Source organism: Manihot esculenta, chromosome 13 (assembly GCF_001659605.2).
Source record: "Manihot esculenta cultivar AM560-2 chromosome 13, M.esculenta_v8, whole genome shotgun sequence".
In the NCBI taxonomy this organism is placed as follows: domain Eukaryota; kingdom Viridiplantae; phylum Streptophyta; class Magnoliopsida; order Malpighiales; family Euphorbiaceae; genus Manihot; species Manihot esculenta.
In genome coordinates this window covers 5408532-5424849 of record NC_035173.2, presented here as the reverse complement: position 1 = coordinate 5424849, position 16318 = coordinate 5408532, and the positions used below count along the sequence as shown (strand labels likewise).

The following is a 16318-nucleotide window of genomic DNA, read 5'->3' as shown; positions in this document are numbered from 1 at the left end:
ATCAAATTTAATTAAGACAAATAGTTATAATTGAGATAAATATAAAAAAATTGATTTTATTTTTTAAAATTTTAAAATTAAAATATAATTATAAAAAGTGATAAATGTTTATATTTTTTTATTCAATAGACTAAAAAAACCTAACCGATAAGTTTTTCGTATTATAAAAAATAAATAAAAATTTTCGAATTATTTAGTACTCTAGGTATATAATAAATAAAACTTTTTAAGTCAATAAATTTATGGATCATTCTGACTCATAATATAAGTAATTGGATAAATTAGCTCATTTTGACTGTGTAAAATAATTTGATTATTTATATTAAATAAAATGAATTAATATTTAATATGTTTAGTTCTCTCTTCAAATTGTCAAAGTGCTAATCATATTAAGTGGTTGAGATTATTTTAATGTATAAAATAATTTAATCACTTTTATAAATAAAATAAATTAATATTTAATATATTTTGCATTCGCTCCAAATTTAATATATGTAAGGTCTATTAATATTTTCTTGAATTCTAGATTATTCTCCAAATTTAACATATGTTAAATGTTCATATTATAAGGATATATGATCTCAAATTCTAGTTTAATATATGATTTTTATTTTATTTTATTTTTATTAATCAAATAAGTTAATATTCTACTTGGATCCTTTCGAATCATGGCCTTTAGACTTGCTATACTGTAAGGAATTGGAGTTGCACCTCTGTTAATAGATTAAACTTTTAGCATAATGACAAGCGCTCGATTTTACAATTGATATTAGAGTCAAGATTATGGATTCTCCAATCCTAGCAGGTGATGGGGAAGGGGATTGTTGGTCAAGTAGATCAATATCCTGCTCAAATCTTTTCGAACCATGGCGCTTGAATTTACTAAATACAAAAAATTAGAGTTGCACCTCTACTAACCGTTTAAGTTTTTAATATGATGATAAATGTTCAATCCTATAATTTCTTTTTACGAACTATTACTGATATACGTAGAGTTCACGGATAGAAAATAAAATATGTCTTGTATCTTTTTTTTATCCATTTTTTTGAATGGAACAATTTCAAAGGTACAAGAAATGTAAGAAAAAAATGTATATATATATATATATATATATATATATATAAAAGGAAGAACTATATTATATTATCTGCTTAAAAAATAAAATAAAATATATTTTTTAAATTAAAAAATTAATTAGTAACTTTTTCTATAATACAAAAACTAAATAATAATTATATATATATATATATACATATTTTATTTAAGAATTAACTATTATGTAGATAGTATGGCTATCGACATGAAATTTTTCCCGTTGAATGACATTGTCGGATATGTTATTTTTGAATTAAGTTAATTTTTAGTTGATCTCTTATTTACTGAAAAAGAAATACATAAAATAATAAGTAATCATCGAAGAAGAAGTCTAGTGTTTCACTATTTGCTTAAAATATTATGAAAGAAAGATAGAAAAGCAAACAACGTGTAGAAATTGAGTTGTTTTTTTTCGCTTGAAGTTGCTTCCAAAGAAAAAAAACCTAATGACGAAGTTTGTTATGGAGAAGTCAGTGGCGTGCGAGCAAGTCCCTTGGCATGGCGACCAACTCCATCAACTCAGCGTCCCTTAATTTTGTCTTTCTCCTTTCTCATGCATTCTTCCTGTGGAAACTGGAAACCTCGAGGAATTAACACACACATGTATATAAACTCATACGACATTCCAACAAATGCAAAACTCGTTCTTTAGAATATTAATGGAGTTTTCTTTCCCATTATTACAAAGTTTGATTCTTGCAGTTCTGATGGTTGGTGGGGTTTTCGCAAATTATAAGATTACTAGTTTTGATGAAAATTATGAGGTTACTTGGGGTTTTGATCATGTCTTATCTCTTAATCAAGGAACCCAAATTCAGCTCTCCATGGATACTTCTTCTGGTATTTATATATCTTCTTCTTCTACTTAACTTCTGAGCCTCTATAAACATCTATATTAGATTTTGAGTCTATATTTGCGGCTGTAAAACCAAGTGAAGGAGCCTTTAAAGAAGGTTTCACTCATATGCATGGCCTTATGGAGTTCTATATGTATGTATGTATGTATGTATGCATGCATGAGCTATGAGAGTCTATGGATAGTTTTTCAGTGTAGCATGAACAGAAAACTAGGATGAAAAGGTTATATTAATGCATGCAGGGTCTGGATTTGCGTCGAAGCTAAATTTTGGTTCTGGATTCTTTCATCTGAGGATGAAGCTACCTGGGAATAATTCTGCAGGAGTTGTAACTGCTTTCTATGTGAGTATATAATGTATATTGATCCTGACATGTGTTTCAGAACTGTAATAAACCAATAATGTGCTTGGTGTATGGTCGGAGCCACTCATGGTCAAGAGCGCTATGGCCTTTCTGAAATTTTTGAATTTTTTTAAGGGTATATAGGTAATTTTTCTAAAATATAAAAAATTATCATCAAATCTCTATATGATTAAAGAACTTACCGACTCATCATTATATTTTATAATTTTAAATTCTTTAATCCATTTGTGGAAGAAATTTTTATTATTTAGTCTCTTATTTTTTATATTATTTTTTGATTCAAAAAATTTATTTCTTAATTTCAAAATTTTAAATTTAAATCTCCATTAAAATTTTTTTTAAAAATATTCATCCATTATTTAATTTATTTTTATATACTATTTTTATTATTAAGTGATAATTTTTTTATTTATCTCACTTAGTTATAATTGAAATTATATAAAAATAATTTTAATAAGTTAAAATATTTTTTTTTAAAAAAATAAATTTTAATAATAAACTACGTATTAAAATATTGTATTATTTTAATATTTTTTTAATGAATTTACAATGTTACACCCATAGCAGAGAGAAAAAAAAGTTTTTATAATAAATATTATTAAAAATCGATTTTATAATAGTAAATCATAAATAATTTATCATTAACTTATATTAAAAAATATATTTTTAAATATTAATAATAATATAATTAAAAATATATTTTAATGGATAAAAAATAAATAAAAATAATTATAACTTAATTATAATAGTTTATTCACTTTTATAAAAATTTATTTTTTAAATATATATTTATTGTATATTTTTTATCTTATATTTTTATTTATTTTAATTTTTTACGCATATTAAAAAAATAATTTATTTTATTAAATTTTTTATTATATTTTTTTAAAATATTAAGTTTTATTAAATATTAAAAAATATTTTAAATACTTATTTAAAAAAATAATAATTAAGAATAAATTAATTTAAAAATAATTTTAGAATAATAATAAAAAATTAATAAAATAATAAATAAAAAATATTTATTTAAATTCAAGAATTTTTGCATCCAGTTTGGTGGGTTTAATTTCAATTGCATGTGCAGCTGTCTTCACATGGTAATAATCATGATGAGTTGGACTTTGAGTTCTTGGGTAACAACGAAGGAAAGCCAATCACTTTACAGACCAATGTGTTTGCAAACGGTATGGGTAATAGGGAGCAAAGAATTTATCTTTGGTTTGACCCTACTGCCGATTTTCACAGTTACCAAGTTCTCTGGAACCAACATCAGATTGTGTAAGAACACTCAATCTCAATAAAAGAAATAAAGGAAGAAACTGAAATAATTTAAGCAAATTTTATGTTATTACTCAGTTTTGTAATATGTTGATTTCTTAAATATGATTCAGATTTTTTGTGGATGAAATTCCCATAAGAGTGTTCAAGAACAAAACAAATATTGGAGTAAGCTACCCATCAAGGCCAATGCAAGTACAGGCAAGTTTGTGGGATGGAGATAGTTGGGCAACAGATGGAGGCCAAACAAAGATTAATTGGAGCTATGCTCCATTTAAAGCTAATTTCCAAGGTTTTGACATTAGTGGTTGCTCAGTTCTTGACATCTCAAACATTCTACCTTGTTTTTCTCAAAAGTATTGGTGGAATTTGGACAAATTTTGGAAACTCAACTCTTCACAACAGAAGGCTTATGACAATGTTAGAAACAAGCATCTCACTTATGATTATTGTCTTGATAACCCTAGATTTCCTATTCCCCCACCAGAATGTCCTCAATAAGTTTGGGAATAATATTGTCTTTATTAAGATCTTTATATAAATTTATTAATAAATTTTATATTTTAAATTTAAATTAAATAATTAAAAATATATTTTTTAATATATATAAAAAAATAAAATAAATAAAAATTATAGGTAGGAGGAGTATTAAATATTTATGGTTTTTTTTTTTTAAAATAGTTGGATCTTTGTGTCAATAACAAAAGGGCCCAAAAGCCCAAAACATAAAACGTCGAAGAGATCTAAGCATACGCTTGCCCAAAAGCTCGACGAAGTTTAGTTCTGAGAGCTCTGCACTGCAATGGTGGAAGCTGTCTACTCTGCATCCCTCTTATAGCTTAGAGCATTACTTCAATCGATGTAATGGCGCTTCCACTAAAATCGACTCTCTTCTTACTCTTTCTAATACTTGTATCCAACATCTTTGCTCCTATAATCTCCTTTGGATCGTCCATAGACCAAGAACGAGAAGAGTTCTATGAAGAATTGTTGTTAAGGCCGTTGCCTGATCGGAAAGTGTTGGCGCATTTCCACTTCCAAAGCACTGCTCCTCCTTCTAATTCCAATGGCCGCCACCATCATCTATTCCCCAAAGCCATTTCTCAGCTGGTACTTGTTCTTTCTTTTTTTAATATTCTTTTCTTTTGTTTGGCTGCTGAGAAAATATAGGGTGATGGGTTTTTTTAGTTAAAGGAAAACTTGGTTGTGCCCTTGCTTTTCTAGTTATACAGGGTGCTGATTTCTGTCCAGTGGAGTTTAGTGGACTGATTAGGGATTTGAATATCCTTACTTCTATTTAACTTAATGGTATCAAGCTGCAGAGCTAGGGATTTTTGAGATCTCGATTATTCAGATTTTTTTTGCATAATTTTCAAGTAAATTTTGTATTCAATTTGAGCTAGTATGGGATTTATACTTCTAGCCCTCGTTTAAGTTGTTCTATTAGGATAATTTGCATCCTGCCATTTTTCGTTCTATTTTTTCTAGTGATCACAGAAGAAGCATAGTCTATTAAAAAACCCATATCCTTTTTGCGGAGACATGGCATCCTGTAACTTGCGCGGTCCAGGAAACCCGTTTTAGCAAGTCATGAAAAACTGACTCAATCTTTTTACCTATTAACTATAACTATGAATCAATTAATCAATTTGCTTGCTTAGTTTTAGGCTTGGAGTTTGTAGACTTGTTTAATTTTCTAAGTCTCTTAACTTATGTTTTGCCTTTTTGTTTTGTTTCAATAAGTTGGTTCTAGCATAGGTTGCGGTAATAAGCTGAACCATTGACAGGATGTGTTATATTTCCTTGGTACTGGACATAGCATATAACGCATAGAATAGCATTACTTGGACAGGTACAAAAATTTCAGATTAAGGAAATGGAATTATCTTTCACACAAGGTCGTTGGAACTATGAAAAATGGGGTGGATTTGACCCAATCTCGAGCAACAATGCTAAGCCTCCTGGAGTTGAGTTGTGGGCTGTCTTTGATGTCCCTCAAGACCAAGTTGATGCTTCTTGGAGGAACTTAACGCACACTCTTTCAGGTCTTTTCTGTGCTTCAATTAACTTCCTTGAGTCCTCTACAATGTATTCAGCTCCTCAGTGGAGCTTCCGGCCAGCTACAGGCAATATAAGGTATGGTATGCTACCCCGTGAAGCAGTTTGCACTGAGAACCTAACGCCATGGTTGAAGCTCCTCCCTTGTCGAGACAAAGCTGGGATTTCTGCATTAATGGACAGACCATCAATTTATAGGAGTTTTTATCATTCTCAGCGGTTGCATTTGATCTCTAATAAATCTGGTCCAGAGGGGATGAACCCAGGCATAGTTCTTGAACAAGTACTTACTGTTGTTCTTCAGCCTAACAGTCAGAGAACTGGTATGACTTTTTCTGGTGAAAAGAACGTTCAACCAAGCTGGTCTTTGAGTTCCATATTTGGAAGGAAAGTTAGTGGGAAATGTGTTCTTGCCAAGTCTAGTAATGTATACCTTCAGCTGGAGAGAGCTCTAGTTGCCAAACTAAAGAAAAACAAGAATAAAGGGGCTGACAATATAGCTTCTGAAGGGTTTTGGAGTGAAACTGGTTTTGAATTGTCAGTTAGACCAGACAGGGTGTTTGAAGAAGAGAATAACAGCCATAGAAAGGACTCTTCTGTCCTTTTTGAGTTCTCTGTTGATAAATACAGTGACTCTCAGCCTTTTGATCTAGGCCTTACATGGAAATTTCCTGTAATATGGTCATGCAAACCAGCACCATTACACGCTAGTAGGTTCTTGATGGGAAGTGGGAATGAAAGGGGTGCAATTGCTATCCTGTTGAAATCTGCAGACTTACACGATGCCTCCTTGGGCACTTGTAGCAGTAGCGATGGATATAAATTCCGAGTTGATGTTTTTCAAGTTGTACCTTGGTATGTTAAGGTATACTATCATACTCTTCAGTTGTATGTGAATGGCCAACCAAAGGCAGTTGGAGATGTTATCGAGAAGATTCATGTTTCACCTTCCAAAGACAAGATATCACCAGGAGTCATGGAGATGGTTTTGCAATTTCCTTGTGATGTGAAATCAGCTGTCTTAACATTAGAGTTTGATAAGGTACGATTGGCAGTTAATTGTGTCAGCTTTGACTTTGCATTTTAATTTGGTTAGGATTTAATAAAATACATTTGACACCGGAGCATCCTCAACACCACCTTCCTCCTTGCATGTGGCACAGGAGTGCCACATCTGATATCTGTATTTATACCAATATACAGATCAATTTCAACAATTTTTGTTAGTTCTTTGAACCTTTTTGGGCCTTCCAAATTTTTAATAATTGATATAAAATGTCATTGGTGATATTTTTTTAGTGCATTTTGCTGCTGTATGCTTTTAGTAACACATTTATGGTCCTTAGTGCTCCCCAGAAAATAATACTGATATACTTTTATAAACACTATACAAATACAGAAATGCTTTTGCCTGGGTGTCAAACAAACTAAAAATTCTTTGTGATGATGAATTTTGTTAATACAATTAATGACTGAGAAATATAACTACAGAATGAAGATTATAATGTTTAAAATTTTATTGCTAGACAAATGAAGGTGCTGGCATTCGGTTTCTCATCTACTTGATGATATCTCTATTAGGGTTTCCTACATATCGACGAATATCCTCCAGATGCTAATCAAGGATTTGATATTCCATCAGCTGCAATAAGCTTTCCCAACTTTTATACCAGCTTGTTTTTTCCTGGCAATGGTTCTGTGGACAAGTCACCTGTGTTGATGAAATTTCAGGTAGCTAATCTCCAGAATATTATTGGTTTTCAATGTGCATCATCTTGGATTTTAACTAAGCATGGATCTGCGATGCAGGAAAAAAATCCTGTTCTCTCTTACACAGAAGTATTACTCGTGCCTTTAACAACGCCTGATTTTAGCATGCCATACAATGTCATCACAATCACATGCACTGTATTTGCGTTGTATTTTGGTTCATTACTAAATGTTCTTCGAAGGCGTGTGAATGAGGAAGAAAGGCTTCTCAAAAGCAAAGGTAACTTTTATCTCTTTGATCCGGTTGAAAATGCTTCATATTGAAAAGAGTCTATAATGATACATGAGCAGCCTTCTCATGTATTAATTACAAGAATTATAATATTGATAGTAGCTCATATTGTGCAATTTTTTAATTAATGTGATAGACGCTAATTTATTTAATGATTTGGCAATTATTTTCTCGTAAAAATGCTTATTTCGTTTGGGGGTGAGAGAATTACGCCTATGTACAGCCATTGATTGTTTTCTTGACAATCTTTAGTTATTTCTCGAGTCTGATCATCTTTCAATATCTGCAAAATACTTGCTCATTTTTGCTGCTTCTGATCTATGCTTTTTGTCGTTCTGCTTGTAGCTGGCAAAACCACTCGGCTTTCTAGACTGCTTTCAAAGTTATCCGCAAAGCTAAGAAGAAAACCACAGGAAACTCCTGAGACACCCTCAAATTCATCATCCTTTATTAGTTCTAAATTACTGTTGAAGATCTTTTTAGTGGCTGTGTTAGCTGTTGCTTGGCAATACTATTTTGAATGAAACCTTTAATTACTGAAATTAAGAGCTTCAGTTTGCAGCACAAGAGAGCAGAAAGTATACTCTAGTTAGGGATCCGTAAAAAGATTGTTCCTATTTCTACCACCAAGTCGAGTGAAATTTCATTTGCAGCCAATTTTGTATCATTTGAATACTACACGAACCTTTTTGAAATCCAGTTCTCTGAGTAGATAATCTCCACATTCCACATGCATGATTCAATATCACAATTCACAAATCAATCACAATGTGGCTTCTAGAACAAATGCATACAAGGTTTACAAAACCCAGATTGCTTCCTCCTTTTGTAATTTTTATCATTTACAAATTTGGGATCCGATGATCTGGAACCCAACGAATCTTCAAGAAAAGTTCCCATTTTATATAAGCAGCAGCCGAGAACTGTTAAGCAAATGGAAATTTCATCTGATTCTTTTGCAAGGAGCAGCCAGGATCACCTCATCTTCTCTCATCCGTTTAACATTGCTGCCCATATAGCTGCATTTCAATTTGCTGGTTAAAACAAAGCTGGGGTAGCTTTTTCCTCTTTCTCCAAGTTCTGGAAAATGGCTCACACAAATTGTTATTCTGAATTCTGAGCTAAGCTTCGGATCAAGAAAGTTAAAGGGCGTTGAACAGAAACGGTGTTGCAAAAACATTTCACATGTGAAAAAGGGAAAAATCAAAATAAGCAAAAGCCAAAAGCAACAACAGCAAGAAATCAGGATAATCAAGAGTAACACGTATCTGCTGCCTTCAGGGATTGTTTGACTTAACTTATAAAAATTAAATTATATAAATATAAAATATTTATAAGTGACTAATAAGCAATTAATACGTTTCTCAATAAGTAATTTAAAAGTCCATTTATTATCAAAATTATTAAAAAATATATTAAATAAAATATGTAGTTAAATTCTTAATTTAAATGATGATAATATTGTAATTTGTTAGGTCAAATAAATTTAGTACTTATAAACACCAAAAATGAAAAACCAATTCTCCAACTTATTTTTTTGTTTATAAAATCAAAAATATTAAAACAAACAGGTCAATACTAGTTTGACAGGTTTATAAGTTAGGTAAACATCCCTTCATGAGATGCCCTATATTCATAAGCATCCAAGTTACAGGATGAAGCTTATATGGGAAATTACCTGAGTTGGCTTCATTTATTTTCAACTTCTTGAATAAACTGAAATCTTCCAACAATTGCTTCCTCTTGAAGCCCAGACCATTGCATCTGAATACTTGATGACTATCCTCGCTTCCTGGAGAACCATAGATTTGTCAATTACATTGAAACACCGGCTTATGGAATGACAGAAACTTCAGACCTTTACCTGAATTGTTGTCCTTTAACTTCTTATTCATGGGGAAGTTAATAACAAGTTCAGGCTGTGGCCCTGTACTAACTTCCTCTGTTTCTGTCCTGTAGTTTACTCTGCTAGAAGGAGCAGCATCTTGAGAGTCATTTGCTCCTGAAATGCCAACTTTCAAATTCTTCAAGGGCATGTTTGGTTCAGTTAAGAATCCAAAAATAGAATGAAAATGGACCTCTTCAATATTTAGTTTTCCATGATTAAATGCAATTTAGTACAATCTTTAAGATTATATAAATTTCAAATTATCCCACAAAATTTTGGATTCTTTGTCTGCCAAATTTCATAGGCGATTCTGCTATTAACTCTAGTATCTCTCCTCTATAAAAGAAATTAAAAGAAGAAATATAAATCAAGTCCTTGTTTCTTTTCTCACAATTTTGTCAGCAACCAAACACTCCAAGAAACCCAAATTCTAAAAGCAAAGAAGACATACGCTTACTCCCGGATTTGCAGAGCTTTCCATGGACAATAAGAGCATCCTTATCGTCTTTACCAGTAGATAACCCTTTAGAAGAGAAGAACCTGAGAAGCGATCTCCATGTAACAGAGGAGGATACAAGATCAACCCCTCTGCTGAGGAAGTGACCATTGAGCTTTAACGTTGATGGGTCTAGCCCGAAGGCCCTGGCTATGGATCCCAAGTCCAGTTTCTGGTCATCCCATGCGGCGAATGCCACCGTCTTGGACAGAGACGGGCAGAGTAACTTCACCGTTCTGGGTTTATCGGTCCCTGACATATCAATCTCAGACTGTAACAGATGAGAACAGGCTTTTAATAGTTGCAAAACGAGTCCTCTCCTAACGGTTCTGGAAGTGTCTTAGAAGGCAAAAGCTCTCTACCAAAACAAAAACAATCACTTCCTATATTTCTCTACCAAATTCTAAAAGCTCAGTTAAATTTATTTTAATTTTTCCTGTTGAATAAAAAAATTATGAGAATTAAAATTAGTATATAAGTTTTGATACTTAAAATTATAAAAATAATATTTTATTATTAAAAATTAATCTTTTATATTTTAAAACATATTCGCTATATATATAAAGTTGTGAATTTATTTAATCAAAAAATAAAATAAAATAAACTTAGTTGAGATTTATTTAATTTAAGTATTTAATTGTAAAATTATGATTTTCTTTTGAAAAACTTAAATTAAATTTATATAAACTTTAACGTTTAAAATGTTGAAAGGCCAAAAAAAAAAATTCTGCAATGATTGAAAACTCTTTCAAAGATGGGCTTGGCCATTATGTTGGGCCTTAGATTTTGCAAACGAATTTGCAAACAGAAACCAAAAATAATGGCAAAAAACCAAATCCCCAATAAATTATACAGTATTGATCAAGCTTAGCCCAAGCCTAGTCCAAATACAAGAAGACCATCCCCATTTCAAGTCATCCCAGTCCACTGAAAAGAAAGAAACTCTAAGCATAACAAATCAACGAACTGGCGTCATCGCCATTGGCCCTTTGCGGAGACAAGCGCCACCAACAAAGCCATCTATAGGAGTTGCCGATGATAGCAGACTTGCAAGCAAACACTAAAGAGGAGCAAAGAAGAAAAAAGAGGCTGAAGCAAGGCAAGGTAAAAGCCACAGAGCAATGAACCATGGAGAGAAACACCAGATCTGCTATGCGCCGACGACGGGTGGAGGTAGTAGAGCTCTTTGACGTCTCACTCGCGAGATACTACTAGCTTCATGCTTTTTATGCCATCCGCCAGATGATAACCATGGACAAAACAGAAGATCCATAAATCTCAAAACCTGCAAGCACAGAAGATTAATAAACCACAAACAAAGGATTCGTGCTATGGAAGGAGCACAACCTCTAAACAAGAGGAAAATCCAATTGGGATTCACAGAAGAGGAAAAAAAAGTGCTAAGCATTGAACTATAGAATAGCCGAAGAAAAAATGCAAAGAGAGAAGGAGAGAACTTGGGTGAGCGAAGGAAACAACACAATGTTTCATTTGCCCCTCACTCTTTATTATTTGCATTTTGACCACTCATAGTAGAGAATTTAATTTTTTTTATCCTCTCTTATATTTAAGTTTTACATTTATATTTAAATAAGTTACAATCTAATAAACTATTTTAACAATAAAATCTTATATTAAATATTAAGATTTTAATATTAAAAAATAATATTTTATGTAAAATTCATACTTTTATTTGGCAAAGAGGTGAAAATGAAAATATTTAAACATATAAAAACTTTTAAGGGTATAGTTGGAGAATATCTCCTTATTCCTCCATCAACAATCTACAAAATTCATTCATTTGATCCTCGGGCAGTTGCAGGCAGACATGAAGGCCTCCTTCCCCTGGTGGCCCTGGCAAGAGGATGACCAAACTAGGATTTGTCAAAATTGGTGTAATGCATTTAACTTTCCCCCATGAAAACACATCTTCTTCAATTCCCAATCTAAACCAAGCCACCACTGAAAAGCTGTTTTCTCTGCAAGGCAACCCTCTGTGAATCTCAAGCCAATCAATCCCAGATCTCACATACTCATCATCCAATCTTTCTATCCCTTCTTGCACTTTTCTCACCAGGTAACACTCTTCTCTATCCTTCAATTCCTTCACTTTTGCTCTTGCAAATCCAGGAACCAATGCATTTCCAGCAAATCCAGATGGGGCTGGTGGGATTACAATTCGTCTAACATCCACTGGAAACAACATGGTACTGTTTGTCTCTTCCTCCATTTTCATTGCAATGCTTCTTGCTTTCCATATCTTTGCAGCCACTACTTGGAAACTGCTGCATTTTTCTAATTTCCCATCACGGAGAGCTGCCTTCTTCAAGCTGGCAATCTTTCTGGGAGACATGTAGATCGAGAAAGTCTTGTTATTGTCTTGCGACCAGGCCCTGACATTGATGCCACTTGTCCCACAAACTGTGAATAAGTTGTCTGTCTCGCATGTTGTCATGGAGAACTCGTGGTGTGGATGACTGATTCTTGGTGGGTATCTTGCTTTGAAGATTGTTCGATCAGGATTTGGCAGTATCACAATTTCATCTCCTCGAGTTAAAGCAGCTAAATTCTTTGAAAATTCACGCACTGCAATGCCATCAAGGATACAGTGGTTGTACCTGGAGGCCAATGCCAGGCTTCCACATCTCATCTCTGTTAACTGCCATTACATAAATAAATTGCCATGTTAATGAAGAAATCAAGCACTAGAAAAAATCGAGATTAATATGGTTTAGCAAAGAACCTGTAAGTGCAGAAGAGGCATGTGTTGCAGCTGCATTTCTTCTTTTTCCTCTTCATGCAAGAAAGCGACAAATTGCATGAACTCCGATTTGGGTGCTACAAGCTCACCAAGCTGGCCCAGAGTGGAGCTAGTTTTTGCTGTAGCAACAACAACTCCTGCACCATTACAGTCTATCTCGAAGCGATTTTGATCCTCTAATGCAGGCACAAGCCGGCCTGCAAAGAAGTTGTAAGGCACTAGCAATTGAGCGAGTGCAGTGTACAGGCTATTGCAGGTTTCAGAGAAGCTAATTTTATTCTTTGGGGGATCAAAAAATGAGACGGATTCTTGATATGTAACAAGAGACAAGTCTATGTTTGATAGGAAAATGCGTCTGCTCTTGGTAGGTTTCTCTGGTTGAATCAATTTTCTTTTCACTAGCTTCAAATTGTCCATTTTTGTATTGTAAGATTTAGCTGGACCTTTGCCTTTTTCAAGTGAAAAACTTTCCGAGTTATAAATAAAGAGAAACTCTTTATGATGGCATAAATGAACTCAATTTGTCAACTGAAGCATTTAACAACATTAAGACAACTGATTCTAGTGGATTAATGGAAGTTTATTGCATTGAAATATTAGAAAACGTATTGCTTCATTTAAGAAATTTTGCCACAATTAAAACATAGAAAATGTGTTGTGTTATGTAAATTTAATAACCGTTAAATTAAGAAACCATTTAAATATTTTCCGAGAAAATACATTCTGCATTTTTTAAGTTTGAAATAGTGACAAAATTAACCTTAGAGAAGGAATCTTTAGCACCAAGATGCATTCGCAAATATAGCAAGTCCCATATCAAAATCATTCAAACAGAAAAAACTGAATTCTAAATCTAATTTCTTCCATGAGTAAAACCATAGCAAATGTCCATTAAGCGATAACCTGAACAAAATTGTGAGCAACTAGCTAAGCTCCTAGCACTCAGTACTTAACAGCACTCAGTATCTCAATCTGGGAACCAAGTTTCTCCTCTGCAACCTTCTCAGCCTTCACCCTAAGTTTATTCAGTTGCTTCTTCCTCTCATACAAAACTTGAGATCTCTCCTTTCTCTTCTTCTCCAGCTCCTTTAGACAAGAAGATCATTAGACGTAGAATTACTTATCACTTGCACCAAACACAATAGCAAGAAAGGAGAAGAGGAGGCAACAACCCTCCGCCATTAAAATTGATACCAACTATCAGGCCGAAATTCTATAAGACAGTATGCAGCCAACAAAATGGACATGCCAAATACGAAAATGACACTATTGGCACGCTTACAAACCACAAATAACATTAGTTAAAGTGCTAAGAAGCATAACAAAGTACATATATCATAACAGCTTTGATATCAATAAAATTTATCAGCAAAGAATAGTAAAAGAAAGTAAACTTAGTTGTTTCACACTAATAAGCAGAGACAAGGTGAAATCTATAGTGACGTAGAAAAACCAATTAACTCAAACAAGATCGTAGAGTTTCCCAAACAAAATAAGCTGCAAGCAGAAGCAGAACATAAAGACAAATATCACATACAGCAAATCCGTCAAACGTTGCCATTCTAACAGCTAGAATATAAAAACAAACTGTCAGACAAGTGCCAACATCAGCTACAATATGCTTAGCTAATTAATCCAAGAACAAGAGCATGGTAAGAGAATCAAGCAATAGACTCACCCTGATGGTGTCATAGTGGTTCCATCCAACCTCAGATGATAACCGGCCTAACAGGCAGTACTTATGTCCCTTTTGAAGTCTCAACACCCTAGTTTTCATAACTAAGTTAGGAAAACAAAAACAACATAGAAAATTGAAAGAACACCAAACACAATAGAGACTTAGACTATGAATACTTACTTAAGGGCATCAGGGATAACCATCCTCTTCATCTTGTCATATGGGGATGGGACACCCTCATAAGTCTTCAAACGTGCAAGTGCAGCTTCCCCGCGCTTAGTTTTGTGTGGGATCATTCTGGCAACAACAGCAAAACAAATGAGTCCAAGATTCTTGAACGCCAAAAACTTAGCTGAATCGAGATTCCTAGGAAACAAATAAGCAGCTAAACTCTTTCATCATCCAAAGTAGAGCTTTTGCCCCACAATAAAAAAGAAATTCCAAATTCATTCTAACACCAGCAGCAATTAATTGAGACTAATGCTTAGCAGAGCAAATTAATGCCAAGGTCAATGTTCCATTTTCCAAAACATGGCATCACTAAACCCAAAGTAATAGGAAAGCGAAGGAGGAACAAACCCACGAACAGTACGCCAGAAAATCTTAGCAGGGGCGCGGAAGTGAATGGGTCCATGAGAAGGCTTGGTGTTCATGCGCTTGCGGAGGAATCTCATGTACTTCATCTTCTGCCTTACCAGTCCTCCGGACATGCAAATCTCCTCACACCGCACCACCACCACTTTCTGCCCGTTCAGCAGTTCCTTCGCTACCGTCGACGCCAGTCGCCCCAACATGTGATGCCGCGCATCCACCACCACCACCTTCGCACATATCCCCGATCCGGACACCATTTTGCACCCTCTCTCTCTCTCTCTCTCCGATTCTTTGAATTATATGTAAGCGGAAGGTGGCTAGGGTTTTCTGATGGTTGTTGTTATCAGGGAGAATTAGTATAAGCTCCCTGAATTTTCAAAAAAAAGTATTATTGTCCTTTTTTCAAAATTTCTTAACTAAAACATCCTCTAATTTGTAAACTCCGGTTGTGTAGTCTTTTTATCAAACAAATTATTACTCAATTATTTTAACTTTTAAATATTTAAAATAATGAACACTAAATAACACATATAAATTTTTATTTTATAAAAAAATTATTATTTAATCTATACATTATACAAAAATTCATTAGTTTAAAATGTTGAATTCAAATGGACTCAAATTAATTTCAATAATCAAACTCTCCCTTTCTCAGCTAAATTTGCGATAAGACCGAACTCTTTATATCACTGATATTGTAATAGTTAGTAATTCGGACGGTTCCATGAATAAGTTTCATAAATAACTCTTTCTTGAAAATTACACTAACTATAATTTTTTCGATCAGATAGCTCTAATACTAATTAAAATAGTTTGATTCAAACGAATTCAAATAACTTTTAAATTTATTTCTACACTCAATTTAAAATGATTAATATAAGTTATTTAATAATATTACGCGAGAATTTATATATTACTCATTAAATTCATAACATAGATATAAAGGGATTCCTCTGCTCTACTGTGAAAAATTGTGTCTCAATGTCTAATTAAGATTTGCAATTTCCGCCATTTCATTTGACATTGGAATTGATTCCTCAAACTCCGGATTCTTTTGAGCATCAGATGCAATAATAACTTCAAATTCAGTTTGAAGCTCTTCCAGAAATTTCAATTTTTATTCTAATTTTGCATTGTTTGATAGAACTTGAAATAAAAAAGAGTGCTTTCAAAAATTTATCATATGAAACCTTCAAGTTGTCTTCAAGGTTGCTGCAAAATTTCTTCATTTGTAATGATTTCTATC

General features: G+C 33.1%; 5 protein-coding genes across 11 annotated transcripts; 2 read left to right on the top strand and 3 right to left on the bottom strand.

Annotated features, from left to right (window-relative positions):
- Nucleotides 1-1656: 1656 nt before the first annotated feature.
- On the top strand, nt 1657-4113 carry LOC110630255 (xyloglucan endotransglucosylase/hydrolase protein 2). The gene is made up of 4 exons (XM_021777662.2): nt 1657-1936; nt 2196-2296; nt 3402-3595; nt 3709-4113. Exons 1-4 carry the CDS (start codon nt 1729-1731, stop codon nt 4094-4096), a joined length of 891 nt encoding a protein of 296 aa, XP_021633354.1. The 5' UTR covers nt 1657-1728; the 3' UTR covers nt 4097-4113.
- A 229-nt stretch (nt 4114-4342) lies between these two features.
- Nucleotides 4343-8312, top strand: LOC110630253 (GPI transamidase component PIG-T). Of its 3 annotated transcripts, none has more exons than XM_021777655.2 (5): nt 4343-4705; nt 5448-6695; nt 7235-7384; nt 7463-7643; nt 8001-8312. In XM_021777655.2, the coding sequence occupies exons 1-5, from the start codon at nt 4460-4462 to the stop codon at nt 8177-8179; spliced, it is 2004 nt and encodes a 667-aa protein (XP_021633347.1). In that variant the 5' UTR covers nt 4343-4459; the 3' UTR covers nt 8180-8312. The 3 variants fall into 3 exon arrangements, with proteins under 3 accessions (XP_021633347.1, XP_021633348.1, XP_021633349.1); XM_021777656.2 differs by having other exon boundaries at nt 4523-4705; nt 5339-6695; XM_021777657.2 differs by having other exon boundaries at nt 4567-4705; nt 5434-6695.
- A 29-nt stretch (nt 8313-8341) lies between these two features.
- LOC110630256 lies at nt 8342-10500 on the bottom strand. 5 transcript variants are annotated; one of them, XM_021777664.2, is made up of 4 exons: nt 10001-10500; nt 9520-9657; nt 9334-9447; nt 8342-8771 (listed from the first exon to the last, which is right to left on the bottom strand). In XM_021777664.2, exons 1-4 carry the CDS (start codon nt 10296-10298, stop codon nt 8599-8601), a joined length of 723 nt encoding a protein of 240 aa, XP_021633356.1. In that variant the 5' UTR covers nt 10299-10500; the 3' UTR covers nt 8342-8598. The 5 variants fall into 5 exon arrangements, with proteins under 5 accessions (XP_021633356.1, XP_021633355.1, XP_021633357.1 ...); XM_021777663.2 differs by having other exon boundaries at nt 9995-10488; XM_021777665.2 differs by having other exon boundaries at nt 8342-8735; nt 9995-10478.
- Nucleotides 10501-10857: 357 nt separating this feature from the next.
- On the bottom strand, nt 10858-13423 carry LOC110630564 (omega-hydroxypalmitate O-feruloyl transferase). Its single transcript, XM_021778102.2, has 2 exons — nt 12783-13423; nt 10858-12698 (listed from the first exon to the last, which is right to left on the bottom strand). Exons 1-2 carry the CDS (start codon nt 13215-13217, stop codon nt 11805-11807), a joined length of 1329 nt encoding a protein of 442 aa, XP_021633794.2. The 5' UTR covers nt 13218-13423; the 3' UTR covers nt 10858-11804.
- A 152-nt stretch (nt 13424-13575) lies between these two features.
- On the bottom strand, nt 13576-15436 carry LOC110630565 (60S ribosomal protein L13a-4). The gene is made up of 4 exons (XM_021778103.2): nt 15058-15436; nt 14659-14775; nt 14479-14566; nt 13576-13886 (listed from the first exon to the last, which is right to left on the bottom strand). Exons 1-4 carry the CDS (start codon nt 15327-15329, stop codon nt 13743-13745), a joined length of 621 nt encoding a protein of 206 aa, XP_021633795.1. The 5' UTR covers nt 15330-15436; the 3' UTR covers nt 13576-13742.
- Nucleotides 15437-16318: the final 882 nt, after the last annotated feature.

Bases quoted from the DNA above. Each gene is read 5' to 3' on its own strand.
- LOC110630255 (XM_021777662.2), top strand. From the start codon at position 1,729: ATGCAAAACTCGTTCTTTAGAATATTAATGGAGTTTTCTTTCCCATTA. The intron at 1,937-2,195 runs GTATTTATATAT...TAATGCATGCAG, and splicing joins CTCCATGGATACTTCTTCTG to GGTCTGGATTTGCGTCGAAG. The intron at 3,596-3,708 runs GTAAGAACACTC...AATATGATTCAG, and splicing joins TGGAACCAACATCAGATTGT to ATTTTTTGTGGATGAAATTC.
- LOC110630253 (XM_021777655.2), top strand. From the start codon at position 4,460: ATGGCGCTTCCACTAAAATCGACTCTCTTCTTACTCTTTCTAATACTT. The intron at 7,385-7,462 runs GTAGCTAATCTC...TCTGCGATGCAG, and splicing joins CTGTGTTGATGAAATTTCAG to GAAAAAAATCCTGTTCTCTC. The intron at 7,644-8,000 runs GTAACTTTTATC...TTCTGCTTGTAG, and splicing joins AAGGCTTCTCAAAAGCAAAG to CTGGCAAAACCACTCGGCTT.
- LOC110630256 (XM_021777663.2), bottom strand. From the start codon at position 10,298: ATGTCAGGGACCGATAAACCCAGAACGGTGAAGTTACTCTGCCCGTCT. The intron at 9,448-9,519 runs GTAAAGGTCTGA...ATGGTTCTCCAG, and splicing joins GTTAAAGGACAACAATTCAG to GAAGCGAGGATAGTCATCAA. The intron at 8,772-9,333 runs GTAATTTCCCAT...AGCTTAGCTCAG, and splicing joins AATAAATGAAGCCAACTCAG to AATTCAGAATAACAATTTGT.
- LOC110630564 (XM_021778102.2), bottom strand. From the start codon at position 13,217: ATGGACAATTTGAAGCTAGTGAAAAGAAAATTGATTCAACCAGAGAAA. The intron at 12,699-12,782 runs GTTCTTTGCTAA...ATGTAATGGCAG, and splicing joins TGCCTCTTCTGCACTTACAG to TTAACAGAGATGAGATGTGG.
- LOC110630565 (XM_021778103.2), bottom strand. From the start codon at position 15,329: ATGGTGTCCGGATCGGGGATATGTGCGAAGGTGGTGGTGGTGGATGCG. The intron at 14,567-14,658 runs GTAAGTATTCAT...TATGAAAACTAG, and splicing joins GTTATCCCTGATGCCCTTAA to GGTGTTGAGACTTCAAAAGG. The intron at 13,887-14,478 runs GTGAGTCTATTG...TCTTGTCTAAAG, and splicing joins ACCACTATGACACCATCAGG to GAGCTGGAGAAGAAGAGAAA.